This window comes from Salmo salar, chromosome ssa09, assembly GCF_905237065.1.
Source record: "Salmo salar chromosome ssa09, Ssal_v3.1, whole genome shotgun sequence".
NCBI classification, from domain to species: domain Eukaryota; kingdom Metazoa; phylum Chordata; class Actinopteri; order Salmoniformes; family Salmonidae; genus Salmo; species Salmo salar.
In genome coordinates, this window is record NC_059450.1 from 98,015,624 (window position 1) to 98,034,831 (window position 19,208).

General features: G+C 44.5%; 1 protein-coding gene across 1 annotated transcript in view; it reads right to left on the minus strand.

Moving 5' to 3' along the window:
- Positions 1 to 19,208, minus strand: part of LOC106612315 (catenin alpha-1) — a 244,829-nt gene that overhangs the window by 163,080 nt on the left and 62,541 nt on the right. The window contains exon 9 of the mRNA XM_045724259.1: positions 18,689 to 18,892. Within this exon, the coding sequence (XP_045580215.1) occupies positions 18,689 to 18,892 (204 nt within the window). The remainder of the gene's footprint in view (positions 1 to 18,688; positions 18,893 to 19,208) is intronic.

Consider the following 19,208-nt stretch of genomic DNA (forward strand, 5'->3'; position numbering starts at 1 on the left):
AAAACAGGCGAGCGGCGGTATATTTTCAACCTTCTCTTTGATACATCACAGGGTTCATTGGTCCTTAATAGAAAGTGCCAGTCATTCAGCAACAGAGCTGACACCCTATCCCCAACACTACTTTTGACAATAGTAGTGTACGACATAGGGAATAGGGAGCCATGTGGGAGGCAGACAGAGAAGCAACAGTACGTCTTTAAACACCAGGAGACGCTCCATCTCAAGACTAGCCTTGTAGGTCAAATAAAACAAAACACTCTGGGATCTTTCACCCTCTCCACTGGGTTCACTAATCAGATTCCCTCCAGCCCCTCCCCTCCCATTCATCAATCCATCCTCATCCTCGCCTCCCATCCCATCCATCCCGTTCAAGGAGACGAGGCTCATCGGCGGAGGGAGCGACAGAACTAATCCCCCCCCCCTCGGCTCAGCGACCCTTCCCAACCACGCATATTGTCAGGCTCAGTAAATTTCAGTTAAGGTCACCAAGACAATAACCAGCTAGAGAGAGGGAGGGACTCAAATGCCACCCAGGACAGAAGCAGCGTGGACGGACGGCATTATGGGAGCTACGGTGTGCGAATGTTAATTATAGCATCTCAGGCCCAAACGGCACACTAACCCATCTATGACACACTAATTCAACCAGGGACCTATGGCTGGCTCAGAAGTAGTGCACTATGTAGGGAATAAGGTGACATTTGAGACCACTTCCTCATATTCCCCAGACTAACAGGAAGTTGCCAGCTGAGGAGTAAGGGGTTGTAATTGGCCTAGAGAAGAAGAATGCCATCAAGTTAACCCCTGTAGGTCTAAGCACCTTAAATTACAATATCTACTAAGCCAACATATGGAATGGTTTTAAGATGGTCATTAAATGCATCATTTAACCATTTGATTTTGAATTTTAGGACCATTGTAAACACAATGTATTTTTATTTGATGAAACATTGAATGGCCTTTATTGCTATAGCCCATAGAAACCCATAGAATAACATTTCATAAAATGGCAAAAAAGACTTTTATATCAGATATATAAAGATCCATGTTGTCAAATCATTTTTAGCCCATTTTACCCCCATTCATTTTTGAATGGGGGTAAATTTGTACAGCCCCCGCCCGTTACAGCCCGGTCCTGGGTTTCCGTCAAACTCCCCCCGTTACAGACCAGTCCTGGGTTACCGTCAGACTCCCCGGCCCCCCCCCCAATTACAGCCGGTCCTGGGTTACCGTGTTCGTGAGTCTCCCATTTCCATATTGGTGACATTAGTTTGTAGTTCACACGGGTTTTAGAGAACAAAATGTCATGAAGTTGTCCGGCTCCATCTGGTGTAGAAAAGGGCTGCTTTTCACACAAACGTTATAACGGCGGGAACGAAGGGTAAGTCTCCGAGCATCAACACACAGAAGGGATGGAATGTCCGTGACGCTGTAAAATAGACATGCAGCCACAGTGAGGAGATCAGAGCCATGTTATACAGCACAATTAAATATTGATGCCATGAGCCAGACAAAAAGGTGAGCCCAGTACAATGTAAAAAAAAAATAATAACTTAGTAAGTAGTAAGTGCGTAGCCTAACACACACAAAATGTGTGTATAGTTTAACCTGTTGAGGACAGATGTTCTGCTAGCAGAACCCCTAGCCAACAGCCAATGGCATCGCACGGCGCGAAATACAAAACCAACTAAAATACCACAATTCAATTCTCTCAAACAATCAACTATTTTACACCATTTTAAAGATGACTCTCGTTAATCTAACCACATTGTCCAATTTCATATTCACACAGCCATTTTCCAAGCAAGCATATATGTCACATAAACCCAAACCACAGCTAAATGCAGCACTAACCTTTGATCTTCATCAGATGACACTCCTAGGACAATATGTTATACAATACATGCATGTTTTATTCAATCAAGTTCATATTTATATCAAAAAACAGCTTTTTACATTAGCATGTGATGTTCAGAACTAGCATACCCACCGAAAACTTCCGGTGAATTTACTAAATTACTCATGATAAACGTTGACAAAATACATAATTATTTTAAGAATTATAGCTACAGAACTCCTTTATGCAATCGCTATGTCCGATTTTAAAATAGCTTTTCGGCAAAAGCACATTTTGCAATATTCTGAGTAGATAGCTCGCCATCACGGGCTAGCTATTTTGACACCCACCAAGTTTGGGGCTCACTAAACTCAGAATTACTATTAGAAAAATTGGATTACCTTTGCTGTTCTTCGTAAGAATGCACTCCCAGGACTTCTACTTCAACAACAAATGTTGTTTTGGTTCCAAATAATCCATAGTTATATCCAAATACCAAATACCCGTTTTGTTAGTGCGTTCAAGACACTATCCAAAGGGTGACGCGCCGGCGCATTTTGTGACAAAAAAAAAGCTAAATATTCCATTACCGTACTTAGAAGCATGTCGAACACTGTTTAAAATCAATTTTTATGCTATTTTTCTCGTAAAATAGCGATAATATTCCAACCGGGCAACGTTGTATTCATTCAAAGACTGAAAGAAAAAAATGGAGAAGTCTCGTGACCGCGCATCTCCAGTCTCACTGCCCCCAGGCTGACCACTCAAACAGAGCTGCTGTACTTTGCCCAAACACAGCAGACACCCCATTCCACTTTCTGGCGGCTTTAGAGAGCAAATGGAAGCCTTAAAGTGTCACGTTACAGCACAGATGCTGTAATGTCGATAGAGATGCAACAGAAGGACAACAAATTGTCACAGGGCACTTCCTGTATGGAATCTTCAGGTTTTGGCCTGCCATATGAGTTCTGTTATACTCAGACACCATTCAAACAGTTTTAGAAACTTTAGAGTGTTTTCTATCCAAATCTACTAATTATATGCATATTCTAGTTTCTGGACAGGAGGAGTAACCAGATTCAATCGGGTACGTTTTTTTATCCGGCTGTGAAAATACTGCCCCCTATCCCAAAGAAGTTAATGTAAAGCTTTCATACCACGCACAATTACAGAGTGACTATTGTGCTGAAGCAGGTAGGAGCTTATAAGGGTCCTAAAGGACTCTCTGGTGTACGTTACTTTATCTTTGGCATGGAGAGAACTGAGAGGAGTGTAGAGGGAAATGGGGGGGGGGTTGAGCATTAGTCATGATGAGCAGAACCTGTTCCTAGCCTGTATAATTACCACGGTAAAGGAGGAAACCATATCTCATCTACCTGCCCGCTCAGCCAATCAAAAAAAAAAAAGGTCTGGACTTCAACGGGGCGAGATCAAGGAGCAGATCTGGCGGAAGGAGGAGGTCTGACTTCCTGTTAGTGACAGCTCCCTGGTTTATAGTGTCGGCCGTAAATATACACAAAGCATCGGGGACGCTAAATCTATCCCTTGATACATTGTGTGCCGTAATCTGTTTAAATTTAGATGAGATTACAACTAGATAAATGTAACCGGCGTTCACCTTTCGGTTTGGCATGACGCCGGGTTAACCCCTCGCTCCACAACGTAGACCAAGGCTTCCATGGGATAAATATAAACCAAATGGAACGGCAATAGATTTTCAGATATTCCACCATATTTCCCCAGTTTGTAGTGTTTCATCCACGGCCCACCAGACCTCTAATTTAGATTTACAGCCGCCCTTCCTTGTGATTAGAGAACAACTTGGAGAGCTGAAATAGTGATGGGTTTTGTTTTTGGATAAAAGTCCCAGCAGACTCACAGCTCAGATGGATTCAGCATCTTACAATACAGCCTAGTGCCCTGGGCAATGTGGGAACCAAAAAAAAATACAAAAAAATCACTTTAGCTCTTTCTAAGGAAAACCATTTCCTGGTTGCTACTATAAAAATAGTTCGCCTAATTTCAGTTTGTGACAAAGCAAGCAAGTATAGTGTTGCTATATAATCATTGTACCATCTAAATACATTTTCCATATCCCCCAAAAATATTGTATTTCGTCCAGAAACAAAACCTGTACTTAATAACATGAAGCATAGAAACAGCACATAAAAACAGATCTGCCTCTTTGTAGACTTGACAGCTCTATAAATCATATTTATGTGAATTTTGTCAGGTCGTCCGAAAAATTCAATTGCAGATTTAGAGCGTGGGTGTCCGAGAGGACGGGCAAGAGAAAAATAAGTAATAATGGAAGTCCAGCCATCCTCAGCTGTGATGACCGACTTTAATGGCAGCTTGTCTGTCTCTCTCTCCTAACAGACTAGACCACTCTCTCCCCCTCTCTACAATCAGGCTAGCCCCCCCCACCCACCCACCCTCCAGTAAGAGGTAGAGACACACAGACGTCCCTGCTCGTACTCATCGGTCTGTTTCCTTTCTCTATCAGACCAGCTAAGCAGCCAATCCCATCAGAAACACGTCTTTAGAATATTGAGGCCGTCGTCATTGCGATGGAGAGGCAATCACAGAGACGTGCAGGGGGACGGGGAGGGGGGACGGGGGGAGGCCCAGTGAGGGGGAAAAGTTGTTTTGAAAATGAGCCCAAGTCGTTGCTTTGGATGACTATGGCGACCAAGCGAGGGGAGTGAGGGATCATGTGTGTTATTATTCATCCCTAACTAACATGTGGTCCTAGTGAGAGACTGAGTACGTGACAAGAGAGCAACATGGATAAAACAGTACTGTGCATCAGTCACTGTAGACGCCCTAGGGTAGAGAGGGAAAGAGGGAGAAGAGCGGGAGAGACAGCAAGGAATAGAGAGGGAGAGGCAGGGAGGGCGAGGGTGCACAGTGGGGGAGCAGAGAACAGATTTAATAAAGTGGGGGGAAGGAAAACAGAAGAAAATAGAGAAAAATAAGAAAAAGAACAGGTAAGTAAAAGAGATTCTTCCTCCTCATCCACAACTTCCCTGACAAGGTTACGGGTGCAGACAAATATATTTTCTACGCAGATTGTTCCTGATAATGTATGACTGAGTTGAAGGCATGTAAATGTCAGTCACTTAATGTCAGACCATCTGAGCATCAGCCCTGTGTCAACACATCCCTCACAGATGGCGCAGCAGGTTTGTGTTTGTGTGAGTGAGGTTTATTGGGTTGTTGTCCAGAACGATAGTGTTTGTTACTTTTTTGTAGAGTAGACTACAATCAATTTAGAGTAGACTACAATCAGTTGTCTTGGTCATCTTCCTGAGTTAATAAAGGCGAGAGAGAGAGAGAGCGAGAAAGCGAGAGCGCGAGAAAGCAAGAGCGCGAGAAAGCAAGAGCGCGAGAAAGCAAGAGCGCGAGAAAGCGAGCAAGAGCGAGAAAGCGAGAGCGCGAGAAAGCGAGAGCGCGAGAAAGCAAGAGCGCGGGAAAGCGAGCAAGAGCGCGAGAAAGCGAGCAAGAGCGCGAGAAAGCGAGCGCGAAAGAGAGAGCGAGCGCGAGAAAGAGAGAGCGAGCGCGAGAAAGAGAGAGCGAGCGAGAAAGAGAGAGCGAGCGAGAAAGAGAGCGCGAGAGCGAGAAAGAGAGCGCGAGAAAGAGAGCGCGAGAAAGAGAAAGAGAGCGAGAGAGCGAGAAAGAGAGCGCGAGAAAGAGAGCGCGAGAAAGAGAGCGCGAGAAAGAGAGCGAGAAAGAGAGCGCGAGAAAGAGAGCGGCGAGAAAGAGAGCAGAGAGCGAAGAGAAAGAGAGCGAGCGCGAGAAAGAGAGCGAGCGCGAGAAAGAGAGCGAGAGAGAGAAGAGAGAGCGAGCGCGAGAAAGAGAGCGAGCGCGAGAAAGAGAGCGCGAGAAAGAGAGAGCGAGAAAGAGAGAGCGAGAAGAGAGAGAGAGAGCGAGAGAAGCGAGAAAGAGAGAAAGAGCGAGAAAGAGAGCGAGCGAGAAAGAGAGCGAGAAAGAGCGAAAGAGAGAGAAGCGAGAAAGAGAGCGAGAAAGAGAGCGAGAAAGAGAGAGCGAGAAAGAGAGCGAAAGAGAGCGAGAAAGAGAGCGAAAGAGAAAGCGAGAAAGAGAGCGAGAAAGAGAGCGAAGAGCGAAAGAGAGAGCGAGAAAGAGAGCGAGAAAGAGAAAGAGCGAGAAAAGAAGCGAAAAAGAGAGCGAGAAAAGAGAGCGAGAAAGAGCGAGCGAGAAGAGCGAAAAGAGCGAGAAAAGAGAGCGAAAAGAGAGAAGCGAGAGAGAGCGAAAGAAGCGAAAAGCGAGAAAGAGAGCGAAAGAGAGAGCGAGAAAGAGCGAAAGAGCGAGCGAGAAAGAGCGAAAGAGAGAGCGAGAAAGAGCGAAAGAGAGAGCGAGAAAGAGCGAAAGAGAGAGCGAAAGAGAGAGCGAGAAAGAGCGAAAGAGAGAGCGAGAAAGAGCGAAAGAGAGAGAAGAGACATGGTGTGTGTGAGAGAGAGAGAGCGAGACATGGTGTGTGTGTGAGAGAGAAAGAGACATGGTGTTTTGAGGGGCATATTAAATCCATGTGGCAGGAGCGGTTAGGGTCAACATGTTTCCATGTGAAACTGTCACGACAATAAGGAATAATCAAGGCTTCAGTTGGTGTGTTAGTGTAACAGAAGGAAGCTCTCCCAACGACTAGCTGGGCTGACTGGAACACAGTTGAACGGTGATCCAGTATCAGGAGATTAAGTATGTACCCCAAATGGCACCCTAATTCCTTCATAGCGCACTACAGAGCTCTGGTCAAAAGTAGTGCACTGTATAGGGAATAGGGTTTGATTTGGTATGCAGATGCAATACTGCCTCCTATTCCCTGGGTGTGTGTGAGAGAGGCTCATTGAAGAGGACCAGAGAGAACCAACCAACCAACCGACTCCCCTACAGAAACCAGAGGCTCATTGGCGCCATCAGCCCTATTCCCCGCCCCAAATGGCACCCTATACTACTATTGACCAGAGCCCATAGGGTTCGAGCTAAATTGCCTGAATTGATGACATAATAAATGGTATGTCGAGTTCACAACAAATGTGCAACTTTTTTAAAAATTTTGTACTACTACTTGTTTGATGGTTATAGCCAGCATTTGTCCCATTAATCACTTAAATTAGCAAATAACTTGACATTTCTCTAGTATAGGCTGCTTATCATAATGAACGTTATCAACTAAAAGCCTGCGATAAGTGATCGGTATGGTAATGTTGATCATTTTATCGTCCCAGCTCTCGTCCCAGTCAAAAGTAGTACACTATATTTGGAATCCGGTACCATTTGGAATTGGAGGCAGAGATGCAGCCATCCGCAGCACAGAGACGCAGAATGAGAATAAAAGAGAGCTTGAGTGTAATTTCAAAAAAATAAAAAAATAAAGAGCTTTTTATTCTGGTTAACTGGGCACACATGTCCTCAACCCAAAATCAGTCAGATGAGATGAAGGGAAGAGGGAATAGAGAGGGAACAGAAAAGGAAGAGGGAAGAAGGGAGGATCAGAAAAGGGAGAGGGAAGAAGGGAGGATCAGAAAAGGGAGAGGGAAGAAGGGAGGAACAGAGAAGGGAGAGGGAGGACAAGGTAGTGGGTATGAGGGGTGAGGGGGTAGTGGGAGGACAAGGGAGTGGGTGGGAGAGGGTATGAGGGGGTAGTGGGAGGACAGGGAGGGAGGGAGGGAGGGAGGGAGGGAGGGAGGGAGGGAGGGAGGGAGGGAGGCATGAATGAGGGAGGGCAAGTGGGAAAGAAAAGTAGTGGATATAAGTCCAGCCAGCCAGCCTCAGCTGTGATGACGGCCTCCAGTTCCATGCTTTAAATGGCAGCTTATCTGTCTCTCCTAACAGACTAGACAACTATTCTCCCCCCCCAGTGAGAGGAGGACACAGTGAATTCGGAAAGTATCCGTTGCTAGAATGTCTGAACTTGTTTTTGCTTTGACATTATGGGGTATTGTGTTTAGATTGATGTGGGGGGGAGACTATTTAATACATCTTAGAATAAGGCTGTAATATAACAAAATGTGGAAAAAGTCACTAAAATGGATTAAATCATCCCCCCCACATCAATCTACACACAATATCCATAATGACAAAGCAAAAACACATTTAGACATTTTAGTAAATGTATAAAAAAAAATGATATCACATTTACATAAGTATTCAGACTCTTTACTCAGGACTTTGTTTAAGCACCTTTGGCAGCAATTACATCCTCAAGTCTTCCTGGGTATGAAGCTACAAGCTTGTCACACCTGTATTTGGGGACTTTCTCCCATTCTTCTTCTCTACAGATCCTCTCAAGCTCCGTCAGGTTGGATGGGGAGTGTCGCTGCACAGCTATTTTCACATCTCTCAAGAGATGTTTGATCAGGTTCAAGTCCGAGCTCTGGCTGGTCCACTGAAGGGTATACAGAGACTTGTCCCGAAGTCACTCCTGTGTTGGCTGTGCACTTAGGGTTGTTGTACTGTTGTAAGGTTAACCGTCGCCCCAGGCTGAGGTCCTGAGCAGGTTTTCATTAAGGATCTCTGTACTTTGCTCAGTTAATCTTTCCCTCGATCCTGACTAGTCACCCAGTCTCTTCCGCTGATAAACATCCCCACAGCATGATGCTGCCACCATTATTCTTCACCGTAGGGATGGTGCCAGGTTTCCTCCAGATGTGACACTTGGCATTCAGGCCAAAGAGTTCAATCTTGGTTTCATCAGACCAGAGAATCTTGTTTCTCATGGTCTGTGTCCTTTAGATGCCTTTGGCAAACTCCAAGCGGGCTGTCGAGTGGCTTCCATCTGGCCACTCTACCATAAAAGGCCTGATTGGTGGAGTGCCGCAGAGATGGTTGTCCTTCTGGCAGGTCATCCCATATCCACAGAGGAACTCTGGAGCTCTGTCAGAGTGACCATCAGGTTCTTGGTCACCTCCCTGACCAAGGCCCTTCTCCCCCGATTGCTCAGTTTGGCCGGGTGATCAGCTCTAGGAAGAGTCTTGGTGGTTCCAAACTTCTTCCATTTAAGAATGGAGGCCACTGTGTTCATGGGGACCATCAAACCGTCACCCCGCTCCTCCGCTCTCTCCACTGGCTTCCAGTTGAAGCTTGCATCCGCTACAAGACCATGGTGATTGCCTACGGAGCTGTGAAGGGAACGGCACCTCCATACCTTCAGGCTCTGATCAGGCCCTACACCCAAACAAGGGCACTGCGTTCATCCACCACTGGCCTGCTGGCCCCCCTACCTCTGAGGAAGCACAGTTCCCGCTCAGCCCAGTCAAAACTGTTCGCTGCTCTGGCACCCCAATGGTGGAACAAGCTCCCTCACGACGCCAGGACAGCGGAGTCAATCACCACCTTCCGGAGACACCTGAAACCCCACCTCTTTAAGGAATACCTAGGATAGGATAAAGTAATCCTTCTAACCCCCCCTTAAAAGATTTAGATGCACTATTGTAAAGTGGTTGTTCCACTGGATATCATAAGGTGAATGCACCATTTTGTAAGTCGCTCTGGATAAGAGCGTCTGCTAAATGACTTAAATGTAATGTAATGTAATCAATGATGCAGAATTGTTTTGGTACCCTTCCCCAGATCTGTGCCTCGACACGATCCTGTCTCGGAGCTCTACGGACAATTCCTTTGACCTCATGGCTTGGTTTTTGCTCTGACATGCACTGTCAACTGTAGGACCTTATATAGACAGGTGTGTGCCTTTCTAAATAATGTCCAATCAATGTTATGTACTACAGGAGGACTCTAATCAAGTTGTAGAAACATCTCAAGGATGATCACTGAAAACCGGATGCACCTGGGATCAATTTTGAGTCGCATAGCAAAAGGTCTGAATACTTACATAAATACGGTATTTTTTATTTTTAAAACAAACATTTCTGAAAACCTGTTTTCACTGTGATTATGGGAAATATTGTGTAGATTGATGAGGAAATGTTATTTAATACATTACAGCCTCATTTTTAAATGTAACAAAATGTGGAACAAGTCAAGGGGTCTGAATACTTTCCGAATGCACTGTATGCCACTGCTCATCCTCGCTGGTCTGTTTCCTTTATCAGACCAGCTGAGCAGCCAATCCCGTCAGATCTGCTCTCCATTGCAATGATGATGGCCTCAATATTCTAAAGACATTTGTTCCACAGAGACGTGCAGGGGGACGGAGGAAGGACCAGTGAAGGGGAAAAGTTGTTTTGAAAAGGAGCCCGAGTCATTGCTTTGGATGACTATGGCCCTGAAATAATGTGTCAGAGCCCTGCGTCTCTGCCTGAGCAATACGGTGACTGAGACGTAGGGAGACAGGGAAAGGACATGTCTGTATAGAGAAGGAATGTCGACAAGACACCTTTAAGTGACATATGGTTTGGTATCATTCATTCAGGATACAAGTAGAATACAATCTGAGCAGCACCACAGAACAGGTAATTAACACTGTACAATCAGATTAGCATGTACCATGCGATCATAGGCTGTGTCCCAAATAGCACCCTACTGCCATACAGTCTATAGTCAAAAGTAGTCCACTATAAAGGGAACAGGGTGCCATGTAGGACTCAACCATGGTCATGTATGATGGACAGGGAGAAGGGCACAAGATGAGACTGAAGGACAGATATGAAGAGGGGAACCCCCCTAGGTCTCTTCCGTCCTCCCTGGTGAGAGATGTTCAGTAAGTGATAGGCTGAGCTATGGCTGGGGCCAATTCCCTGCTCCAATTACAGACACAAGGACAATTCAGGATCACCACTTTAAAAAGGTAATACGTAGCTATCACACATCACGCAGCTCACATTGATTCAATCATTCAAGCCTGGTGAAGGGTAATATCTATTGAGCCCATTGACCTAGTATTCATTCTTTTGCTACCTCTGTCATCTTTATCCATCATATATTTCTGTCTTGATAGGGTATCAGTTGAATGGTGATCCAGGGACAGTAGCTAGCACTAAGGAACAGGAGACGGGGGAGAAAATTGGCTAACTGTCTGGATGGCTACAGAGCCAGACCCATATAGGAGGGCGGCGGCTGTCTGGATGGCTACGGAGCCAGACCCATAGGAGGGCGGCGGCTGTCTGGATGGCTACGGAGCCAGACCCATAGGAGGGCGGCGGCTGTCTGGATGGCTACGGAGCCAGACCCATAGGAGGGCGGCGGCTGTCTGGATGGCTACGGAGCCAGACCCATAGGAGGGCGGCGGCTGTCTGGATGGCTACGGAGCCAGACCCAGGACTGAGTGATGTAGACTCCAGCCAAACATCAGGCTACACTACACAGTGATTGCAGCAAGTGTAAAGGCGACCATGAAAACAAGATCTAATATCCCTGGTTGGCACAGTCTGGTTGGAGACACTAGACATCCAACATCATTTGTAACAGCGAAAGGAGGACTTATCAAAGGCCTTTTCTTAAAAACAACTTTGTCTCTGTCTCCCTCCCCCTCCGTGTCCAAACAGTGTAAGAATGTTTCAATTAATTGTTGGGTTGGGAAACCGCTTTCAGTGTAAACTTAAATGACTAAAACCAGAAATGTAAAAAAAAAAAAGTCAATTGAAATAAATTCATTAGGCCCTAATCTATGGATTTCACATGACTGCATGACTGGGAATACAGATACGCATGTTGGTCACAGACACCGTAAAAAAAATTAAAAATAAAAAATAAAGTTGGGGCAAGGATTAGAAAACCAGTCAGTATCTGGTGTGACCACCAAAACGGTTCAGATGTTAAAACCGTCCAAAGCCCGAGCAGCAACAAACACCAGAAAAATCGAACAAAGATGGTAGATAGCTGACATGAAATAAAACGTTACTGCAGCAATACAACCCTCTGGCTGACGGTAAGAAGTAAGACATTATTGCAGCATAGGACGAAAAAATCTATTCCACTGTTCAATTACAGGGAGGGGAGAGAGCGAGGAGGAGGGGAGAAGGAGAGGGGGGGAGAGAGAAAGGGAACGAGAACAGATTAAGAGAGAGTGTGTGTCAGAGCATGAGCCGTTGACAGACATAGCCTGAATCTCAAACCATACACTTGGCCCCTAAAAAAGGGCTCTTCACAGTGGCCGTGTAGTCCGTAAGCCCTTTATCGAGTGGCCACTTGCTGTTGTGTTTGATAGTGATCACTAAAGCCTGCAAGTGTTTTAGCCTAAATTTATACTGACACTACGCACACTCAACATCCCAACTGCCACTTGTCAATATTCCAAAATTCAAAATCCATTTGCGTGCCTTGTCTCTCCCGCAACAAGTCTTAAATCGCATGAAACGCTCATTTTGAAGCAAGGGAAAAATGGGGCAGACACACAACTTTCACTGTCTATCGGAGTAAAAAAATAAAATAAAAAAACTACTCCTGCAATGAATATGTGCAAGTACACCAAGTACACTAAATATTAGGAACATCGTACCTGGAACACGCTGTCGTACACGGCGATCCAGAGCATCCTTATGCTTATTTAACATTGAACCAAAACGGTTCAGATGTTAAAACCGTCCAAAGCCCGAGCAGCAATAAACACCAGAAAAGAATATGTGCAAGTACGGTGGCAGGGAATGTTTTATGGAATAAAAAATATATATTTTTTAACCCGTCTACTCCCCTTCATCTACATTGATTGATGACATCAATAAGGGATCATATCTTTCACCTGGATTCACCTGGTCAGTGTCATCCTATGTCATGTTCTTAATGCTTTGTATACTCAGTGTATATCGGTCGCCAGTGATTTCAGTCAGCTGGTTTTAGCTTGGTGTAGCCTGCTAGCTAGCTTCACTGACAAACACAGGGATGACATTGTGGCTAGCTTTATCTAAGGATGTTGGACACTGCACTGAAATACATCACGTAGCTTGTCACTTTAGGCTAGTTTGACCACCCGCTGATAAGAGTTGTAGACGTGTTCCCAGCAATCAGTCCGGATTTCAGTAGGCTTCCAAAGCACCAATAACTACGTTGTAACGTTGGGTCAGCTAAACACACAGCAGCAGACTCGATAATGTACCGACTCGGGGCAGAGAAGGCTGTAAGCTGCTTCATTAAAACTTGTTCATTGGGATAAAATTAGGTTTCTACAGTAGCTAGCTAACTAGCTAGCTTATGGAAGGAGCATTGTATTAAGTGTTGCACCAGCTGGTTGGTTTGTTAGCTTCTCTAAAGTTTCATATGAAGTGACTGGCTCAGGCTTAGCTAGCAAGTTAATGTTTTCGTTAACATGATCAAACTTCAAAAATACAAGATCGATGTAGATCGAGATGTAAAAATCACACAACTAAGACCACGAAATTAAACTTCAAAAATGTGATTTCTTGATATATTCTGACTATTTGAGGGTGACGTAGCAGTGATTTGTTGCTATGTAACTAGGATGCCCACTCGATAACAAGGCTTCCGAAGGGCACAGTGACCTTGATGGCCCGGCAACTAGCGTTTGACTTGTGAACGGCTCATATCGAGTGATCAAAGTGCTCAAAGTCTCTCTGCCACAACAGTCAGTCTTTACCGTTCTTTAGTTGTTCCATCAGGGAGCTGGGAGTGTAGCTACAACAGACAGCCAGACAACTTTCTACCTTCTCATTATGGAAATACACTACCACTGCATTTAAAAAGGATTAGCAGAGAGAGATCCTACCCGGATTACAGACGCTAGGGTAACATCACTCCTGATAAGGCTGAACTTTCTCCAGACAGCAAACTGTTGGAACTCAGGACAGGATTCTCTGTGCATTACAATTTAGAGACTCGCAGTGACAGAAAGTCTAGACCAGAGTATGTGAGCGGAGCGTCCCCAACTTGACTGGAGCGCAGAGCAAGTTTCCTAAAGGCTGGAGAGTCAATGTCGCTTCAGTTCCGCTCACTTCACGAGCTCAGGGCATGCCCGGCACAGCATACATTTGTAGTCTACTTGTGTGCTGCTAATAGCCCCTTGCTTTAGCTACTGTCATGGAGCTCACAACATATTTTCAGAAAGAAACTAATCAAATATACAGCTGCTAAATCAAGGTGACTTATAAAGACGAGGAAGAAGACTGAGTGCGGTGATGTAGTGTTCACAACTAAAGAATCATTGTGGAATCTGAAAAGACACGTACCCTGAAAGCATGATGTACTATGTGCACATGCTAACAGAAAGGAACGAGGTGGGTAGCTAGCAAAGTGTGTCATCTATAGGTTACCGTTGATCTGGTTCCAATAGGTCTGACATTACCTCTCAGAGAGTTTTACATTTCGATACGGTTATTTTGACAAAACCTTAAGGCCTACTTACAGTGGGGGGGAAAGTATTTGATCCCCTGCTGATTTTGTACGTTTGCCCACTGATAAAGAAAGGATCAGTCTATCATTTTAATGGTAGGTTTATTTGAACAGTGAGAGACAGAATAACAAAAATATCCAGAAAAACACATGTCAAAAATGTTATTAATTGATTTGCATTTTAATGAGGGAAATAAGTATTTGACCCCGTCTCAATCAGAAAGATTTCTGGCTCCCAGGTGTCTTTTATACAGGTAACGAGCTGAGGTTAGGAGCACACTCTTAAAGGGGGTGCTCCTAATCTCAGTTTGTTACCTGTATAAAAAGACACCTGTCCACAGAAGCAATCAATCAGATTCCAAACTTTCCACCATGGCCAAGACCAAAGAGCTCTCCAAGGATGTCAGGGACAAGATTGTAGACCTACACAAGGCTGGAATGGGCTACAAGACCATAGCCAAGCAGCTTGGTGAGAAGGTGACAACAGTTGGTGCGATTATTCGCAAATGGAAGAAACACAAAAGAACTGTCAATATCCCTCGGCCTGGGGCTCCGTGCAAGATCTCACCTCGTGGGGTTGCAATGATCATGAGAACGGTGAGGAATCAGCCCAGAACTACACGGGAGGATCTTGTCAATGATCTCAAGGCAGCTGGGTCCATTGTCACAAAGAAAACAATTGGTAACACACTACGCCATGAAGGACTGAAATCCTGCAGCGCCCGCAAGGTCCCCCTGCTCAAGAATACATATACATGCCCGTCTGAAGTTTGCCAATGAACATCTGAATGATTCAGAGGACAACTGGGTGAAAGTGTTGTGGTCAGATGAGACCAAAATGGAGCTCTTTAGCAGCAACTCAACTCGCCGTGTTTGGAGGAGGAATGCTGCCTATGACCCCAAGAACACCATCTCCACCGTCAAACATGGAGGTGGAAACATTATGCTTTGGGGGTGTTTTTCTGCTAAGCGGACAGGACAACTTCACCGCATCAAAGGGACGATGGACGGGGCCATGTACCGTCAAATCTTGGGTGAGAACCTCCTTCCCTCAGCCAGGGCATTGAAAATGGGTATTCCAGCATGACAATGACCCAAAACACACGGCCAAGGCAACAAAGGAGTGGCTCAAGAAGAAGCACATTAAGGTCCTGGAGTGGCCTAGCCAGTCTCCAGACCTTAATCCCATAGAAAATCTGTGGAGGGAGCTGAAGGTTCGAGTTGCCAAACGTCAGCCTCGAAACCTTAATGACTTGGAGAAGATCTGCAAAGAGTGGGACAAAATCCCTCCTGAGATGTGTGCAAACCTGGTGGCCAACTACAAGAAACGTCTGACCTCTGACTGCCAACAAGGGTTTTGCCACCAAGTACTAAGTCATGTTTTGCAAAAGGGTCATATACTTATTTCCCTCATTAAAATGGATATCATTTTATAACATTTTTGACACGCGTTTTTCTTGATTTTTTGTTGTTATTCTGTCTCTCGCTGTTCATATAAACCTACCATTAAAATTATATTGACTGATAATTTCTTTGTAAGTGGGAAAACTTACAAAATCAGCAGAGGATCAAATACTTTTTTCACCCACAGTATATAAAAAATGTTTTAAAAAAAAAAACTCTGCATCCCTGCCCAGCCTGGCAAAATTGTCCCGAAGGGTGTTTAGCATCCCCAGTGGCTCTCCAGACACCATGCCGAGAGGGCAGTCTCCGCTGCTGGCCTGCTCTCCAGACACCGTCACATGAGCCTGAAGCCATTGACTATGGCAAAACTTGTGTTTCTAAAAGTGAATTCAAACCTAAGGCATTTTGTTTAATTTAATTCTGAGTCAAAGCTTACATACTCAATTCATAGACTAATGAATTAATACAACGAAATGTTTAAAATGCTGAGCACTTATTTTCCTGCCACCCTAGTGTCATGCACTCCCAAATGCGTCACAATGTATTTCTTTGTAGGCTATAGCATTGAAACAGGTTTATAATAAACACCCCCCTCCAGAAAAATATATATAATCATTATTGATCCTTCTTAGTCTACCTGTCGGACTCCTGACCTATTTAGAGTGTTTATTTGCTATATAATATAACGTAGTCTACGTCAAATGATGACCACTTCTTAGTCACCTTTTCGTGTTGTTCATTAAAATACTTTTCATTCAATATTTCAAAACTAAATGGTAGGTCCAAGTAGATAAAAATAGATGGGTGATGGTTAAATGGTGATTATAATGAATGGAGCGATTTTGGATTTAATATTTTTTGTGTGTGAGAGGAGCAGGGTTTTTTTTGCGGTGCAGTTGGAGAGGACGTGGCGAACCCCTCCATGATTTCCGACCGCTCAACTCAGCTCACATATTCTGGTCTAGACAATGCTGTTTTGCTTGACTTCAGTGCAGCTTTTGACAATATCAAATCACAGTCTGCTGCAGGAAGAAAAAAAATGTGTTTGCGGCTATACACTTTATGGCTTTGTTCTAATGGAAGCCTCTCCAACATAATCCAGGTAGAATCAGGAATTCCCCAGGGCAGCTGTCTAGGACCCATTACCTTTTTTGAATCTTTACTAATGACATGCCACTGGCTTTGAGTAAATAAATCAACATTAAACATGTCAGCTACTACTGCAACTGAAATGATTGCAACACTTAAAAGAGCTGCAGTTAGTTTCAGAATGGGTGGAAAGGAATACGTTAGTCCTAGATATTTAAAAAAAAACTAGGACAAATCATTCACTAAACAACTACATCTGAATAATGTGGAAATTGAGCAAGATGAGGTGACTAAATTGCTTGGAATAACCCTAGAGTGTAAACTGTCAGGGTCAAAACATGTTGACGCAACAGTAGCTAAGACAGGGAGAAGTCTGTCCATAATAAAGCGCTGCTCTGCTTTAACAAGGCAGGTCCTAGTTTTGTCCCACCTAGACTACTGTTCAGGCGTGTGATCAGGTGCCACAATGTTTCTCTCTCCCTCTGTTCTCTGATTCCTCACATCCCCCTCTAACCCGGGTCTCCTCCCCCATCCCAGGCCAGTGTCATACAGACATGGACACATATTTTTTTTTCCTATACAAACATGTAGAAGCATTTATCAAGCAATTAGCGAATGAGAGATTCTTGGTCTCACAATAAATTGGCCTCCTGAAATCTATTAATCATTCAATAAACCCCATTATTCTCCCAGAATGATAAATCAACCATTTTAGTCCTAGCCTAGATTGGGTTAATTTATTGGTTAGACAAAAACATGGTCTCTGATATCAACATTGTTTAGTGCATTTATGCTGGCTTGCGTGTTTGTCTGGTTAAGGGGTAGAAGAGTTGAGAAAGGACTGTCTGGTACTCTAAGGGTTCTGGAAGGTTGTGCTGGTGGAGATGGTTTTTCATCCCACCCGTCTATCAGGTACAGCACTTGTATTTACTAGGGATCCCTCAACATGTTTTGACCATGACAGTTCACAATGCATTATTTGGTGTTATACATGCAGAGCAGAATTAGGCCGATAACCCGCCAATTATCAAAATCCAGAAAAGAGCCGTTAAAGTCTACAACATAAAAGGTAGCGATTCGCCAAACCTTCCATAACAAAGCCATCACCTACAGAGAGATGAACCCGGAGAAGTGTCCCCTAAGCAAGCTGGTCCTTGGGCTCTGTTGACAAACACAAACAGACCACACAGAGCCCCAGGACAGCGACACAGTTAGACCCAACCAAATCATGAGAAAACAAAAAGATAATTACTTGACACATTGGAAAGAATTTACAAAGAACAGAGCAAACTAGAATGCTATTTGGCCCTAAACAGAGAGTACACCGTGGCAGAATACCTGACCACTGAGACTGACCCAAACTTAAGGAAAGCTTTGACTATGTACAGACTCAGTGAGCATAGCCTTGCTATTGAGAAAGGCCACCGTAGGCAGACCTGGCTTTCAAGAGAAGACAGGCTATGTGCACACTGCCCAGAAAATGGAGGTGGAAACAGAGCTGCACTTCCTAACCTCCTGCCAAATGTATGACCAGAGACAAATATTTCTCTCAGATTACACAGATCCAAAGAATACGAAAAAAAGAATCCTAATTTTGATAAAACTCCAATATGTATTGGGTGAAATACCACAGTGTGCCATCACTGCAGCAAGATTTATGACCTGTTGCCACAAGAAAAGGCCAACCAGTGAAGAACAAACACCATTATAAATACAACCAATATTTATGTTAATTTATTTTCCCTTTTGTACATCGTTACAACACTGTATATAGACATAATGACATTTGAAATGTCTTTTCCTTTAGAACTTTGTGAGTTTAATGTTTGTTTATTTCATTTTTGTTTATGATCTCCTTCACTTGCTTTGGCAATGTTAACATATGTTGCCCATGCCAATAAAGCCCCTTGAATTGAGAGATGGAGGAGAGGTGAAAGAGCAACTGTGTGTGAATGTGATGACTGGTTCATTGCCTCAAGGGGAGAGATAGGTAGAGGATTAGAGATAGAGAAGATGAAGGAAGAGCAAGAGAGATGAGACTCCTACCTGTCCATGTATTGAGTTAGTAGCAGAAAGGAGAGATGAGAAGAGACTTACATTGCCCATATACTCAAACAGCAGGTCCTGCAGAGCCTGACGGACAGAGTTGCACTCGGCCACGATGCGCTCGCGCCGGTCATCACGGGTACAGGACGAGTCGGCCATGAGGGCGGCACCACTGATGATGCTCTCCAAGCGCTCCTCCAGAAACGGGCGGAAACGCTCCTCGCTAAACGCCAGGGGGTCCACGATGATCTGCTTCTGTTGAGTTAGAAAACAGAGAGTTAGAAAACAGAGCGAGCGAGAGACAAGATGGATAGTCAGACAGGAGAGAGAGAGACTGATAGATGGAGTTGGGCAGGAAAGAGATGACAGACCTTCTGTTAACCCTGCAGGGAAGTTTGACGTCTAAACTGTCTCTCCAGAAGCCTCACAGACCAAGACTACCGATACCTATATAGTTAGACCACATCCCAAATAGCACCCTACTCCCTAGGTAGTGCACTCCTTTGGACCAGGGCACATAGGCCTCTGGTCAAAAGTAGTGCCCTATTCAGGCAATAGGCTGCCATTTGGG